The sequence below is a fragment of the Ornithodoros turicata genome, chromosome 8 (genome assembly GCF_037126465.1).
Source record: "Ornithodoros turicata isolate Travis chromosome 8, ASM3712646v1, whole genome shotgun sequence".
Lineage (NCBI taxonomy): Eukaryota > Metazoa > Arthropoda > Arachnida > Ixodida > Argasidae > Ornithodoros > Ornithodoros turicata.
This window is the reverse complement of record NC_088208.1, coordinates 41,276,956-41,293,743: the sequence shown is the minus strand read 5'-3', so window position 1 is coordinate 41,293,743 and position 16,788 is coordinate 41,276,956. Positions and strand designations below refer to the sequence as shown.

At 44.2% G+C, this 16,788-nt stretch overlaps 1 protein-coding gene across 1 annotated transcript in view; it reads right to left on the bottom strand.

The window, feature by feature from the left end:
- The window catches only part of LOC135367404 (tripeptidyl-peptidase 2-like), an 18,250-nt gene extending 1,499 nt beyond the window's left edge, over positions 1-16,751 (bottom strand). The window contains exons 1-28 of the mRNA XM_064600664.1: positions 16,559-16,751; positions 15,044-15,172; positions 13,996-14,091; positions 13,163-13,270; positions 12,460-12,578; positions 12,305-12,402; positions 12,180-12,245; positions 11,373-11,601; positions 9,544-9,674; positions 9,374-9,473; positions 8,635-8,768; positions 8,299-8,429; positions 7,803-7,983; positions 7,482-7,639; positions 6,711-6,787; positions 6,540-6,646; positions 5,963-6,117; positions 4,760-4,876; positions 4,607-4,707; positions 4,198-4,294; positions 3,995-4,132; positions 2,317-2,561; positions 2,180-2,258; positions 1,847-1,983; positions 1,396-1,504; positions 1,082-1,209; positions 835-1,018; positions 344-463 (exon numbers count right to left, since the gene is read on the bottom strand). Coding sequence (XP_064456734.1) covers positions 344-463; positions 835-1,018; positions 1,082-1,209; positions 1,396-1,504; positions 1,847-1,983; positions 2,180-2,258; positions 2,317-2,561; positions 3,995-4,132; positions 4,198-4,294; positions 4,607-4,707; positions 4,760-4,876; positions 5,963-6,117; positions 6,540-6,646; positions 6,711-6,787; positions 7,482-7,639; positions 7,803-7,983; positions 8,299-8,429; positions 8,635-8,768; positions 9,374-9,473; positions 9,544-9,674; positions 11,373-11,601; positions 12,180-12,245; positions 12,305-12,402; positions 12,460-12,578; positions 13,163-13,270; positions 13,996-14,091; positions 15,044-15,172; positions 16,559-16,720 — 3,636 coding nt within the window. The 5' untranslated portion in view covers positions 16,721-16,751. The remainder of the gene's footprint in view (positions 1-343; positions 464-834; positions 1,019-1,081; positions 1,210-1,395; positions 1,505-1,846; positions 1,984-2,179; positions 2,259-2,316; positions 2,562-3,994; positions 4,133-4,197; positions 4,295-4,606; positions 4,708-4,759; positions 4,877-5,962; positions 6,118-6,539; positions 6,647-6,710; positions 6,788-7,481; positions 7,640-7,802; positions 7,984-8,298; positions 8,430-8,634; positions 8,769-9,373; positions 9,474-9,543; positions 9,675-11,372; positions 11,602-12,179; positions 12,246-12,304; positions 12,403-12,459; positions 12,579-13,162; positions 13,271-13,995; positions 14,092-15,043; positions 15,173-16,558) is intronic.
- Between the last annotated feature and the right edge of the window lie 37 nt (positions 16,752-16,788).

Below are 16,788 nucleotides of genomic sequence, written 5' to 3'. Positions count from 1 at the left end.
GGAACACGAAGGGACAGACACAAACACCAAGTCTGAGTCGTGGGACTTTGTGTTTGTGTCTGTCCCTTCGTAATCTCTGGGTTTTACATCGTGCAAGTTTATTTTGCCTGTGTCAGGATCTTTGCGGTGTTCCACAACCTCATTTCGATTTAGTGTGAGTGTCTTGCGACGGAATTTGGTTAGAAGGGAGTCTGGGAAGTCTCTTTGGGCAAGTGTGCCGCAGAGTTGGTCAAGCTTCTCAGCATAATCTTTGCCCATTACAGTGGTGCACCCAGGTAATATTGGGAAATTTATCCTGGATGGAATGATCGGGTCCTTGCTGTACAACATTGTAAGGCCTCACCTTAGCCATGCGCTTTTCAATCTCTGTGGATGGCTTGTCTTCTAGCAGCTTCAAGAGGACTCGTAATGCCCGGCCATAGTGCTGCAGGGCCATGGCATGCTTCTCCACAAATGGCGCAGCCTGGAAGTGACGTAATTTTATTTTTGTGGGACTGCACAAAAAGAATGCTGCTACATTATCACAAACGACGACATTAGATGTACCTTGGCAATAAGCATAGTACTTTCGTGTATAAGATGTCTGATAACAAGATAATATGTCTTTCAAAGGGCCGCAGGCTATGACGGATAAATGAAGAGGACAGTTATTTGTATTCAAACTTTTGCAGCAAAGGGGCTAAAATTGGCACCCCATGAATACCCCATGTAACTCCTCCGGCTGTGACTTAGGTACTTTATTACTGCTATTACAAGAGCAGCATTATTAGCAAGCACCTGATTTCAGCCCGGATTATTTCCCTGCTGCATCAAACATTATCGAAGAATAATGACCTTGACATCAATGGGGTCACACCACTTGACAAGTTCCTGGTACACTGCATTGATGTGAGCAATTGTGGGGACATCGACGGCATCGTCTCCTTCCCCATCTGCGTGTCCTTCGGGCAGCAGGTCACACATGGCCGCTCCTTTCTTCACCAAGGCTTCAATGACCTGCAACTTTTGCTTCTCCTGACTGCAAAGGTAAAATGTTTTCAATATTCCCATTCTGGCTGAGCAATAGAATGTTGACAGATACTTCTTATTATTTTGTTGGTCTTTCTTGTCTGTTCGTGCACCAATAGAAGCCAGCAGGTCTTGGGTTCCGATAGAGGAGAGGACTTGATCTGCCAGGCTCACAATTTCACGCAGGTGCTGGTTGCGTTCCTAGAAGGATCATATTCATTATTCTACTGGACCTTCCCATTGGACCACCGCCACTAGCAATTTCCAAGGTTTCAATTTTGCCCCCGTCTGGCATTTCCAATGACTCTTAGCTGTTGGAGGTTTTGTTTATCCGCTTCTTTAGTCTAAATGGTGGCGGTTAAAAGAGATAGTGATAATGAAGAGTACCTTGTCCGAGTCTAAAGACTGTGCCCGTGCCAGGAGTAGAGGCACATGCTGAGTAGAACAACTGGATTTCAGTTCTTCGTACAGATCAGAAGATGGTTTTCCTTGGAGCCTGAAAACAATTATTTACACGAATGACCCAGAGGCCTTCAAGACAGGTATGCACTGCTGTGCATCAAGGAAATCACCGAAGGTAGTCTAGAACGTGGAAACGGGTCAGATGAAAGTGGTATAAGTGGATACTAGCTTTCATTGTTGCGTCAACAAGCTGCACTTACTCCAATACTACGGATAATAATGTAATGCTACGTTAAACATCGGTATAGGATAGTCTTAATGATTGGTAGGTGACCCGATATCCAATTTTGGAGACAGTTGGATGCGAAAGAAGTTAGTCAGCGGCATCTTGACACATCTTTCAGAGGCGAATGAAACGGGTCATCTCGCAACTCACTTTGCAACCCACGATATCCTCAAGTCACGAACGGCTTCTTCCATCTCTTGCTGGGGCGTTTTTTCTTCTCCGTTGCTGGGGCTTTTGGAGTTTTTCTTGGGAAGTTCTCCAACGTGATACTGGATCGGGTAGGTGGCCTAATTCCAGAAACAAATGTTTTATGCCATCCATTTTCCAGCAATAAGCGAGATTCTCGGTAAGGTACGAGAAAAATTGCTCTAAATAATTATTTATTTAAATTTAGGCAATCAGCGTTCTTCAAGCTGCGATTAGGATGGTGTACTTTACAAAAGCGGGCCACAAAGCCTCGCCGATCTGTCTGTTACCACTTACCACTTTCTTGCCCTGTTCATCCTTGCAGACTGTTATGGTGCCCGTTAAAAAATGACCCACGTTGCATCCCTTGGGAAGCCTACGAGAGCAAAAATGCAATCGTACCCGTTTCAAATTGAAACTCGTTTAAAACGTACTTCTCGCATGGGGAGGGTGTGACGTATACCGGCACACAGGCCCCAGGATGCGCCGTGGTGGAAGCAAATTTCTTTCCTCCGATGAGCGCCTGTGCATGGCTGCCATACACGTCCAGGTTGATAGCGGATGATAACTTCTGTGACACGTGCAATGGCATCTCAGAGAGACGTTCCAGAAGCGCCCTCTGTTCATGGCGAACATGGAGCCTGATGGTGTAGTCACCTTTCTCCAGTTTGGCATTGTACTGCATGGGCACACAATACCAGATGCTATACATATACTCCGAGGCTATTACGGATAGTGTTGAGATCCGGGATATCCCGAATCGTGGCTGTCTTTTTCAAGTCCGGGATCAAAATAATAAATAAATAAACGCAGTACTTCGGGATCTTAACCTACTGTTGGAGCACTAGTGACGTAGAAAGTGTAGGCAGGCTTTCATTGTTGATGCCTGTGACATATGCACAGGAGCTTCTGTGCGTTGCTTTACATCGTTTGAGAGGTATCGGCGGTGGCGAACATTATAGCGGGGTTATAGGGGCGCACATGTGAACAACGGCACAAAGAAAGAAGAACAAAGTGTTTTCAGAAACCAGCCTTTTCCTCAACATTAAGCAACCAGGGGTATTCGCATACTGTTGCTCGGCTACTTTTCATACTTGATAGATTCAGGTATTCGACGAGAGCGTGAAATAAATTTGTGGTTGTTACGCGAGACAACCGCTAATAAAAAAGAGCTTTTTATTAGAGGAGAACATAAAACGAGTCTTATCAGTTTTTGGATAAAAAGTGCCGCATATTAAAAACAAACGTTTCGATTAACACGCAGTGGCAGAACGCCGAGGAGACATCGGAGTTACTACACAAAGGCTGCTCAAGCGTGCCATTTCAGTTATAAATCAATCCCGGCTTTCCTGGGATAGGTCGGAAAAAATCCTGAAATCCCGGGACTGTAAAAGTGACCCGGGATGTACATGGACCAATTTTCTGTACCTCCGGAAATTGAAATAAAGAAAATTATGGATTATTGCAGTGCACAGGTAATTTATACACATCCATGATTTATACGCGGTTACGGGGTGTTGCACCAAATCAGACGCACAGATTCGTGGAGAGGAGGACATGCTCCTGCCCCCATGAAAGATAGAAGGTCGAAAAAACACAGGGCGGGAAAAAAGAGGTGGAATCATTTTTGTTTGCCGCTTATCAACGTATGGTGGAATGCCACCTGCCTTGTTATCAGCGCGTCTTGTGCTGCACGCCGGTCCGGCGATAAACTGTTCTAGCTTCGTGTGGGCAGGAGCATGTCCTGCCCTCCGCACATTTTTCCGACTGATTTGGTGCGCTGTTGAATACCCGAAACTCTGAAGCCTCAACTTCGGGACTTTTTTTGGGCAGTTCCATTTGCAGTATCGAACGGACTTCTTGGTGGATCTGACTAAGTTCGCTACGGGCTCTCTAATTCGGTAAAAAAAAAACGTTAGGTTGACTTGGGAAATTTTGAAGTTCAATTAAAGAAATTCAATTTATTTTAATTAAAATCAAATGAAAATATTTTTTCAAGGTGGCAAATTCAAAGTGCCCTTTACCCCGTATTTTTCCGTCGCCCTGTTTTTTTATAATGTCCGAATGACACGTTTTTTGAAACACCCTGTATATAGATACATATACACATACCCTGCTCGGATAAGCATCCCCCGAAGCTAGGAGGCGCTTGTTGTTGTCAAACAGCATCCACAGCTGGGATTCATACTCAGACTCGTAAAGTAGTTCCGACAGAAGTGGGCAGCTTGGTGTGACTTCGGCAGCCTTAGCCTGAAGAGAGAGAAAGACATTTACTCAGATATATATTTCACCTCAAGAGATCGGCACCAACTCACCAGAGTGAACGTGTAAGTGAACTGGTTTTCATATACAGGTCGCCCTTTTGGAAGGATGTCTCGCTCCCCCAGCGGACGGATCTTGGATTCGGTTGGTCTACACGTGTCAAAGACAAAATGCGTCCTCTAAGGTACATCACATTTGGATGCACTCGTTCTGGAATGTTCCACGGTGGTGCTCCGAGGGTGTAGTACATGTTCAGACGTTCCCGTATTTCCTTTAATATACTCGTAAATGTATATAATTTAACATCCTTTTTCGTGTGGACCCGCATTACAGTCTGTTGAATGTTAGCTGCACTCTCGTTGCACCTTCCAACGAGCACGTGGCATCGGCTGGCTGCGAACTTGTCCAGAACTATTCGTACGAAACGAAAGGAAAAATGAATATCAACTCCTGCAGCTCTACCTGAGTACCATAACATGATGTTTTAGCGAGACAGCAGGCAGCACATCTTCTGACCGCAAGTGTGATCGCACCTCGAACTGGTACACGCCATCCGATGCATTCTGCGGGCACCTATTATAGCTCACTGTCCATTACAGAAACCAAACTACTCACCATACTAAATGTCTGCGAGTCTGGTTTTAATCCGTAGAAGGTGATGCGGTAGTCCACGAGGACTTCACCCAAGTTGGACCACCATTTTGAGAGGCACACCTCGAGCGTTCCATCTTCCTGAGGGGCAATTTTAGAGACTTTATTATCATTATTCTACACGAACCTCTCATATGGAGTGAATACTTGCAAAGTGTCATTTTGGAAAACATTCAGGTGGAGCGACGTAACGAGAACAAATTTATTCCAAAAATTTATTACGCAGTTTTCTGTTTTATTTGACGCAGATTTTTATAAAAAGGCCGCGAGAGCAGTGGTGTCACAATCATGGCAGCCAGGTTATGCGGCAAAGGCATCGATTTTGAACTTTCACATAGCGATCGTTATCTTTAAATTTAAATTCTGCACGCTCCAGAGCAGTTTTTGTAGGCTCGCGCAAGAGCTTGCGGCGATTCGCGGGCCAAAGTGATACATTTAATGCGCGTCAGCTAAAATTCACTTATTACCCTTATTAATTAGATTTTTTCCAGAAAATGCGACATAGCAGAATTTGAGCCAGTCATCATTAAAATCCAGAACTACGCACTACCCGAGTGCAGAAAGAGTGAAAGGCAATCCACGTAGGAGGGCCACAAGCAATGGGGCTGATTGGAGTGTGCGCTACTCTGTTGGCCAGATAAGCTCTGCTGGCTCTCTGACCCAGATAAGGCGAAGGTCACGTCATTTCTGCGCTAGAGCAGAGCGTAGTTCTGGTTTCTGCTCAGTCAGCTCAGGAGGATAATTCAAATAACGACGGGCTCCAATTCAGCTCTCTCGCATTTCCCAGAAAACGTCTAATTTATAAGTTCATTAATTAATTTTATCAAATGAGATGTTCAGTGGTTGTGTACACTGTACTACAGGTTGTCTGTCTGGCCACATAACCCACCTGTCCAGATGGCATCTCATCTACAGAGCATGAATATTTTCAGAGCTGACAGACTAGACTTCTTTTCCTTCTCAAGTTGAACATGACTATAAGAGCCATCCCACTGGTACAGCTAACAACATCCTTATTTTGTAACATATTTTCTGCAGTCCTCAATCTTCATTTCACTTTTATTCAGCCATAACGACCATAAGATAGTTTAATTATAGCCACATTATTCGTAATACCTAATGAGTCACATACTAATGTGTGGGATGTAGAAGTAGAAACCTACTTACCACAACCACAAAGGCGTACGTAACTTCAGCTTGTGGTGCCACCTGGAAGCCTTTGAAAGTCTCGTAGTTGCGACAAGAGAGAGAGTTTCTAAGTTGTAGTGCGTGCAACACCAAGTGGGCACTCTGCTGCACATCGCATGACTTGATAGTGATAGCTGCAAGTGCAAGCGCAGTTAACTCATGTGTATAGTCAACAGTAATATATTTCCGCGCAGATATTATCGACCCCCTATGCAGGGTTTTTGTCTGCATGGTCCGCTTGGTGTTCTACATATTTGCCTACAGGATGTCCATTGTCATTGGACAGTTCATATTTCAATTTTTCTTCCAATTAAAAAACAAAACAAAAAACAGAAGAAACAAATGTGCCGAAAACTTGAGGCTCTAAGTATGATCTTTCCTTCCATAATGACGTTGCTAATCAGGTGTCAACAAGCAGCAGATCTGGATGGGAGATGATACATACATGTTGGCACACAGTATTGGCATTAATTGCCTCGCCACCGAGCTAAAATATAAATTATGCGGAGTTTCGAGCAATTTAATTCTGCTTTACACTGAAGGAATGAAAACTCACATGCCCATGTTGCACCCCGAGGAACGGCCAAGAATTCCCGGTTAATAATTCCAGGCTTCAGGGTCACGCTCTTGGCTACAAACTCGTAACAAGTTTCAGCTGACACACTGAAAGTGGTACAAACATTGTGTTGCATGTATTGTCACTGGGCACAATGTACATAGTACCTACGTCTTTGGCTTGATCACTGTGATGGGGATCTCAAAAACTGGACCCTTTTCTGGCTTTTCAACATCCAATGCCTTCACCTGGAGATGTTAAGTCAGCAGTGATTAGATCCAACCTTACTGCTACAACCACTACCGTCTATAATGAGAGTACTATATTAACTAATATGTAGGATTCCTGGTTTTCGGTGATTATAATTTTGGAGACATCCCAAAATGCAGCAAAAATGAATGCAAGACCAAATTACAGTTGTACAAGATTGAAGTGGCATATAACATAATGAGATAATGTCTCTTTGTCACTTATCTTCGCCCTACCTCGTAATACCTCGGAAAATATAATCACCGAAAACCAGAAACCCTACTAATATGCAAAGTTATGTGACTTTAGCTGCATTTACGTGAATACGACACAAGCATATCAAATCCGACCACGTAAACGGGTGGGCGCACATTCAGATAGTACATGTAAACAGAAGAGGAAGAAGAAAGGATTATGGGAAGGTGTATGCTCAGGTTGGTTCTGCTACTGCCAGTCAGGCTGACAAAATAGAAACACAAGCGCTCCTCGCGATAATAAGTAAAGAGTAAAGGTACAACAGAAAATGCAAGCTCTGGGCTAAAAGTACGGTACACATCAACTTGGGACACACACGAACACAGGGCACCGTGCAATCTTGGTCCTAGACCAGATGAGTATCTGTGAAGAGGGCAGCGGATTGATTTCGTATGCTCGCGTCGTACGAATGAGTAGACAGGTAAGCAATATGCTTACAGCCGTGTAGTGTACACCGTGAGGCAATCCAGTTGGGTCAACACGTATGGAGACATTGCGTGCCACGTGCATGAGGCTCAGGAGAGACGAATGCGTCACCCAGGGAGCGTCACAGACGAGACTCAAGTTCTGCTGGTAGTTGATCAGACACTCGGGCTCTAAACCACAAAACATTGCGGCCAGTTAGCATAATAATGAGCAGCTATTCAACAAACTCTTTATAATCTAAAGGCTCAAAGACTACAAATGACACGTTCAAGGATGGCAGACGTCCCCTGGATGTTGATCAGAGCACAATAATAAACATGCACTGCAACTTACCGAGGTCCTCCTCGTTTGCAAAAATGGGCTCCACTGTGACAGCACAGTTGGTAGATCGACTCATCAGGTGAGGCTCCTTGATGCAGATCCCTCGCTTGTTGTTGTTGTAGCTCATCTGGAAACGCACGTCCCGCTCTGGTGCCTGGGCATTGCTTAACAAGTGCTCAAAAGCCTTGTCTACCTGAAAGTCATCACAGGGAAATATAAGCCATCTCTTTGCATAGAAGCTAATGCGCAGATATCGTACCATAAGGTTAAAAACGGTTTTCATCGCGGCTTTCGAGACATACTCAGTCATTAACTGTGCAAGTTTCCGTAAGACGCAGTATATTTCAACTACAAGGCGAAGAGCTAGACACGAGACAGCTAACATTTGCGCGCAATTTCGTGTTGTACAAAAATGCTTTTATTCGACAAAGCATGGTCCAATCTTTATAAGCGTGACACAAAGTATTGCCGGAATGACCTGACTGTCCCATCCCACGGGTAGCCTTACCTGTACTAAGCCATGTCCCATACTAAAAGGCTCCCACGTGGACACTTTGAGTGCTGTGTTTTCCATGGCCCTCCTTACGCTATAGGGAGAATAAGGAACCTCCTTCTGTTTCAGGCCAGATACCAGCAATGCTGCAAATGAACACATTATAAATAACATGACGCGTCGAAGCTGTAACCAAGTTTATGCTGCTACAAAACATGCAAGATTGGAGCTGAAAAAATTTAAATTTTCATCGTAGCATTCTTGACATAACTTGATTGCAGATGTATGTCTGAGGAAACCCTGTACTTATCAGTAGGAAAAGACAAACAGTAATGGAAAAGTATCACCCACCAACACATCCAGCAACATGGGGAGAGCTCATGGAGGTGCCATTGAGCAGCTGACTGCCTCGAAGCGTCCAGTTGGCCACCGATGTTATGGCTCCGCCTGGAGCACACACGCTCACACCGAGAGCTCCATCAATACTGTGTAGCATCATCACAAAAATAGATTACATACCGGTCAAATATGTGACACAGCTCGCGGGATGTCAACATTTGTAACTATGGCACGTTAAAAATCATTTGTCACGGCTTAAGGTGAATGCGGATAACACTGACAGTATTAACGAGTACAAAGCAGTGAAGAGATGCAAGCCTCTGGTTTCTATTTGTCAGCTATGTACCAACTAGCCCAAAAAGCTTAGTTACTGACAGTATTCGCATCCACACTGTACCTATGTATGATCCGCAAGCACATCTACGCTGGTTACGAATGAGACGCACCATTTTTTATTCATCGAGGGGCCTCTTTAGTGGTACTCAAGGGGGAGTCAGCAGACACACCTGTAGTGACACAGCCGGCTGAATGAATATAACGGCTGTTATAACAGCGCACACCTCTAGTCATGCCTATGACTTTGCAGTTTATTACAATTTTCCATCTCTCTCCCGCTTCATACGTGCTCCCTACAGTAACAATATCTAATCAATTTGCTTCCCGGTGCGTCTCGTCCGCAAATTATAAATCCTTCACGTTCCACGTGAGATTTGGGAGCAAAGAAAACGCTAGACTCACTAAAAAAACTCACCAGGGTCCCCGTGACGACCAAGTATATGGGAGGCCAGGCAACTTTTCCCGCAAGGAATACTCTGCAACCATCATGTCAGGCGACACGTATGCACCTACACCTGGGAAACAATTCCAGATTGAAAATGTCAAACTCTGCCATCCCATGGCACACATCAAAAGGCAACTTGCCTATGAGGGATCCTGTGGGCATGGTAGGTGGAGTGCCCACGGTGAAGAGGGCAGGACCGTGGTTGCTAGCACTGACGACCATGATAGCTCCGTGTTTGTCCACCACCTCGTGGAGAAGCTCCATCACACGACTGTGTTGCGGTGGACAAAAAAAAACTATTCTTGGGATCCAGAAAGCTGCTATTCAAGTGAATCTCTAACGTTATGGAAGACAGTAGTCCATAGCAGCCTCAACCAGGGTTTAGTTTATTGAAAGAAACAGTGTCTCTTGGTCATCTTAAGACCTCTTGCACTATCTGAAATATTCAACTACAGTGTATCTACCACGAGCAAAAGGGTCTCTTCTTCCGACGCTGCCATTTTGACGAGAAAGCGCATAACTGCGAGAATGGTCATTACTGGTACAATAACGAAACGTTCCCAAACCGTATTGATAGTGTAAACCCTCGAGGACAGTCGTCAACCTCTCGGGCACAATTCCACCGTATTTTCATAATCTCTTACTCGTGATATGAGTGTAGATATAAATGAATGCGTCGAATTTTTTTACTCTCGTATCTACCGTACGTAATAAATGGAATACGTTGCCCTTCCAAGGCACCATCTCAATCGCTGAATGCAGAGTTATCTTGCCTTGCCCTAATTATAGCATTTTGAAGCAGCCATGACAGTTTTTCTATGTTATGAAGAACGGTTGGCATCATTGAGCAGCCTATGGAGCACTAGTCAATGGAGAACATAGTCCCCGATACTTTTAGGACAGTGCGCAATCTCACGAGAAATTCGCAGGTTCCTTTGTAGCTGGACAAGCTTTAACGGACTTGTATTCGGAGCTAGATGAAACATGTTCAGTGCCATTCTATGTATATGCGATTCAAACGACAATCCAAATGGCACCAATGCTCGTATGTACCGAAAATTAGATACAGTGCAATCCCGTTAATTCGTACTTGAAGGGGACCAAAGATTTGTTCGAATAAAGTGGAGTTTGAACTAAAGGGAACCATTCTGAATTACGTCCAAAGGGTCTCGTGCTTATTTGTTGACTGCGCAAGCTAGCTGCGTCGGAGACTTGTCACGACTCACTAGCACTCGCTCACACGTTCGCGGTCACGCGATGGCGGAAGTATAAGAGGCTTATTCTTTCCAGAATAGTTATTTACGGACGAGCATTAAAACAGCTCAGGGCAGAAAATAATCTTACATGCGCTTGGAATCATTTCCTGAGCCGCAACGTCATTTGCATTGTTAAGCCCAACCCAATCGTGAACCCCGCAAACGCGAACATCGCCAACAAAATTCAAGAAAATATCGAATCTCCGCATTTTCTTGAATGTGTAGTCAACAGGAAGTGTCTTGACCCCTTAAAACAGCGAGACTCGCGTGTTTTACTGACGACGAGTAAGCGGCATCATTCCATGCCAGTCACGTTTGCGCACACCATTAACGGTCTTTCCTCTGGCAGAAGTATCGTAATTACGAGAAATGGACTGATAAGTAATAAGTAAAGTAAAGGTGTCCCCGACACAGCAGCTGCGTGCCAGCCGGCGCACGGTTAGCGCTTCTAAGCTGATGCATAGTCGAGAGTCGGGCGCAGCTGGGCAATCGTGTACAAACAAACCATCGAGCACGTTCATATGTTCCAATTACCAGGTGGTTTCCACCATTGAAATACGCGTGGCTTTTCCGAGAGTCAGTTCGAATTATCCAGAAGTTCCAATTAAGAGATTTCAAATTAAAGGGATTGCACCGTCTAACCATCAAATTCCCATCAATATCATTATAAATGGACTCAATCTCAACAAATAGCCATTTTTTTGTCAACGTACCCTCCAGCCCAGTGCGAGTGCTCGCCATAACTCATGTTGATGACTTGGCAGCCAGTTTCCACAACTCTAGTGACCGCACGTGATAGGGCTGTCCCAGTCTCGATACTGTCGATGCGCATGTCGCCAATGACGATGCTCACCAGCTGCGCCCCCGGAGCAACTCCGTTCAAGTCAGGATGATCGGGGAAGTGCGCAGCTGCTATGCTTGCTACGTGGGTACCGTGAGTCGCTGTGGGACAAATTATGGTCAAGACATAAGCAGATGCTACAAGTGTGTCCAGCCAACACCATCTAGACTCTTTCGCGATGCCATTTTGTGTTGCCCAACCAATCACGGAAAGCCTTTGTCTACAAGCGTGGCTGTCGTTTCCATGGTTACAGCCACTGCAAGCGTCGCTGTGATTGGAGGAACTCCAAAAGATTACATCATATTTGAGTAGTAATTGGGCATTTTTGAGTCTACACGGTGCAAATGAGGCAAAAAAAAAAGAGAGAGCTCTAGGATACGGTCCTTTACAAAGCGAGGACCAGAAGATAGAGATGATGAAATTGCGGGAGAGAGAGATTAGCAGCAATAAAATTCAATACCATATCGCTGGCTGTAAATTTTATTACGACGCATTGTACTACTGTCTAGCACAGCAAAACTTGTGCCACGACACGGGAGTTTTTTAAGGTTCACCTTGGATTAAGACTGTTAAGCTAGTACGATGTCCCGCTATATGTTATAAATCTTGTCTAAACATTTCAGACACGGTTCGTTATTAAAGAAGACTTAAAATACAACCAAGATGGCATCATACTCACAAACCATGCTCACGATCTCCAACAGGTTCCCATCTGAATAAATGTTCACTGTGTAATGCAAGCAGTCTGAAAGAGACAAAATGAAATTCAACAAAAGCGCCGTTGAGAGAAAAGCACCTATTTACCACTTTTGGAAAGGGTGCCGTACTTGAACGTTTGTCTGTATGGTCCGAGGAGCGTGCACTGTTCCAAGTCACCCCTCTCTGAGGTATCTAGTGCAGCTCTGTAAGCAATATCGCATCGCATACTTTGCTTTCTTCTCAAAGCACATATATTTTACCTCCACATCTCTCCATCATGGAAGACAATGCAGTCGTACACAGGTCCCAAGTCTTCAAACTTCTTTTCCATGTTACCCAGGATTTCCACTTGGGCCTCACAGCTCTCCTTCTCCAATTTCTCGGGGAGAAAAACACGTTATTCAACAGTAGCGGCGGGACAGCTGTTTTTCACAACATAAGCCACGGCTAATGAGCTAGAGATAAGTTACGTCGAAAACCAAGTATATATCGACCTAAACTGCGAGCGAATGAACATTTTCAGTAAGAATTGACGCGTGATTCTGGTGTGGAAAAATGAGAGTGACAGGAAAACGTATCTTTATCGACGAAAGTTAACGTCGGGAACAGATTACAATCATTTTTTAGGTTAATTCGATCAAATTCGAAGGTCCCGTCAAATGCCCACGTTTCTATTCAGAAATGAGTTTGTCATTTCGAACGTGAAAGCAGTCCACATCATATAATTGGACCGCTGCATCCGTGAACCAGGCACCCACGTCGCCTGCGTTGCACCACGCATAGCAACAGAAAACTTTGCCCATAATCTCAGGTGAGAGATAGAGACTGAACAGTACCGACCAGTACCAATAACCGCGAGTTTTTGTGCATCGACGCTATCGTCTTTGCGTTCGTAAGCGATAGCGTTGGTGGATACCGCAACAACTTGTGTGCCTTACGGTGTGAGTACCCTGCGCTTCTTACCAAGTTATTACTGCCAGGCGGTTCAGAATTGTGACGGTCAAGCTGACGTGTCGCTTCAGCCAGAGTGATGTTATGATGAGGCAACCATTCCTTTTCCTTATAAGATTTCTGAAACATTGAAAATGTGAGCAATACCATATTTACTCGCTTATAGAACGCAAAAACAAAAATGGAGCATCCTAATTTTGGTACTTTTCCCCCTCATGTATAGAACACACGGTTGGCCCGTATTGCACAACATGAGGCACGAAGTAGAGAATGAGAAGCAAAGCCACAGTTCACAACCAGCGAAAACAACGCGTTGAACACGAGGAAAAGAGGGAGAGCAATCGTTAACCACGTCATTGAATTTTGTCAACAAACACGCTTGGAGTTGCCAGTTTAGGTTTTAAGCAGTGATGGTCGGACAGGTGAAAACTAGACACGCAAGTTCAAGCTCGAGTGAATCAGCCATGCTGAGCAACATGAAAACTGTGACGCTGCTCCGCGTTTTTCAGTGAATGAAGCGCAGGTGCGCTACCGGAGAAAACAGAAAGCGGGACTTGTGTCTGCAAAGAAGACCCGCATGGCATTCCGGGGATCCCCCTAAGAGCACTACGTTTCCAGAAAACAAAAATGCCTCCGAACAAAACGCAACCCCTAGGTAGCACTTATGTTTTTTTAGAAAAAAAGTGGGGTCTATACGGGAGTAAATACGGTAATAATGCATAAAGTAAAGTTGCTAGAGTGATAGCGAGGCTCATGCAGAACAATTTACTCGTGATAAAGACCTATTATCAGAAAGAAACACGATCAACTGACTATGCTTACAGTGGGTATTTTTAAATAATTACCTGCATACGATCCCTTACAGACTTGGGATAGAGCTCGTAGGCACACTTCACACCTATGTGGTACTTGGCTGTAGGATTGGTCCAGGATGAAGGAATCTTGAAAAAATGCATAAAATGAAACGTTTCTATACACATTTCAAGTGGCTGCAGCAGATGAAAGAACGCACTGTCAATTGTCAGACATGCTTCACTTAATAAATGCAATACATTTAACAAACGGTGCCTGTCGTATTCTCTTAGCACAACTTTGTGAATGCTTCGAGCCATCAAGAATGCAAGAACAGTTACAGTGATAGTTACAAATCAATGTTCAGATTATTATTTGGCAGGCTAATTTAGACTCATTTTAGAATGGGTTCAAAATACCTTCTACCGGCCCTGGAAGAAAGTCAACGACAAGCGATGACATGTGAGGCTAAAGCATACTGACAGCTATATGGGACAAAATATCTTTGAACTGGCACCAAGACACCTTATGTCCTAATCTGTTGTGAAGAGGACTGCATGAAATGTTTACAAGATGGCAGGAAGATTCTCCCTTGTCAACTGAGAGGTTTGACTGGCCAAGGTGCATGCTTCCTGTAACAACTTGCTCTGAAGTAACAATCTGGGCAATACCTGTATCATTCATTGCCAACACGCATTTATGACGAAACACTTCATACAACACAGAGCCAACATGTCGAATGCGACTGTTCATTCAGATTCTTTTCTTCGTTTAGGCCTCGTGTAAAAGAAAGCTCAATATCCAGAATTTAAGGACACCGGGGACGTAGAGATTTATGAGGCTGCAAAGTAAATGTGTTTTTAAATGAGAAATGCAACAACAATTGACACAAGTCGAGGTTTTTTCTATTTTTCACGCAAGTATTTAACTAAACATGATATTCCATCGTGACTTAGGGTGCTCTTGTTGGCTAGTTGACCCGACAGATCTGTCAAAAAGCTGCTCCAGTTTTGATCACCCAAATGTTGCAATTTTTGGAGGACGGACTATTACATTCTACTGACTCACAACTGAGGAATGATTCCTCTAACAAAGACATACCTTCAGCTTCCTTCCAGTTAACCCCATAATCTCCCCGTTCTGAGTCTCGACGACCGTCGAAGTGTCCACATCGCCAGCGCCTGATGCGTCCATGAAGTCGATCAGCTTGGGTTTCCCATCTGTTGTCACCTTCAGGAGATAGATTATGTTTTTATGCAAAAAAAAAAGAAAAAAATGTCATTGGGTGTTAAAGTGTAACGCCGCTTCCTGTTAGGATGCTCATTGGGTAGTGACAGAATATGGCTTTTGTCCCGATACTGCAGGTCAGTTGTTCCCAAACTTTTCCAGTACGTGACCCCTTTGAGTAGTACCGAAACGACCGTGAACCCCCACCTTTACCTTCACCCCGCCTTCCAAAAATTTACTGTTTTCAATGACGCAGATACATTTACATCGTAATTTATTTAAAAGACCACGGAGAGAGCTATCAAAAATGCTTACTGATGTTTTGCAATTTGACTTGATTCGGGTTTTACTGGCGCATCAGCTACCAAGGCCATTAATGTTTTCTACGAAGGATCGATTTAATAACGTATTTTAATGAGAAGGATGTATTTGCTTTCTTGATATAAGGAAATCAATACACAATATGTTGGCCTGTGTGGCTCAAGGCATATCGCATGTCTGCTTGAACCCTCCATGACTCCCAGGAAAAGGCTCATGACTAGCAGTTTGAGAAACACGTGTGTGGGTGGTGCCAGTCCTCCATGGATTCACCTTTTTTTCTTTTGCTGTTTCTAGTCTTCTGTACCGTGTCAATATTATTTTAAAGATATCCTCCGGACCTACACATCGAGGTGACAGTGTCCTCTTTGTGAATGAAGACAAGTTTTGTGCCACACTAGATGATGTTCTTCCAAGAGATGCATCTGCTTTCTTTTTTTTTTTTTTTCTTCAAATGTAAATGTGACAATCAATTTTGATTTATTTGATATTATTGACATTCGTTTGTATCCTACTTCTTTCTACATAGTTTTTCTCTAACTTCTCGCCAACTTGATTAGATTCCAAACGGTCCCTAGCAGCACAATGTACTGAAAGTCGAGTGCAATAGGGGTGGACAGGTAGGTGGAAGGCCTTGAACAGGCTCGTGCAACTAAAGAACATTGATAACACACATACCGTTCACCCCTATTGCACTCGACTTTCAGTACATTGTGCTGCTTGGGGTGGTCCTACGAGTGCACTGATAAGTGAAAAGACTGATAAGAAAAAAGCCGACAGTTGCGATGACGAGCAGCGAATTTTCTTTAGTAACTCATTGGTGGCGCCCATTGGCGTAATTTTAGAGGCAGAATAAGTGGACAATCTCAAGCACCTAGGAAGGGTGTCTGCCACAAATGTCCAACTTTTCTCGTCAACTGCACTTCCATTTGAAGAGCGCAGGCACGTCACTGGTGGTACTGGAAAGTCTATTAGTATGCTGCCATTGACCAACATCAGATACAACTACACAGCTGTTATAAAATAACTCGGGGGAAATGTCAATGTCATCGTGCTCATGCATGTGCTTACTTGCAGACCAGCTGCTCCTGGATCGATACCGGAGTCGAAGATTGCTATCTTGACTCCTCTGCCATCATATTCGGGGTATTTTCCTAAAAATGCGGGGATACAGGTTTCTTTTTTGGGCAAAAGGGCCCAAGTTGGAAAGTCCAAGCAGCTATCGGTCGCCATCTTGCCCAACACCTGTGATGAGTAGGAAGAGGAAGTGACGTAAGTGAAACGCATTGCAACCCTTTTAA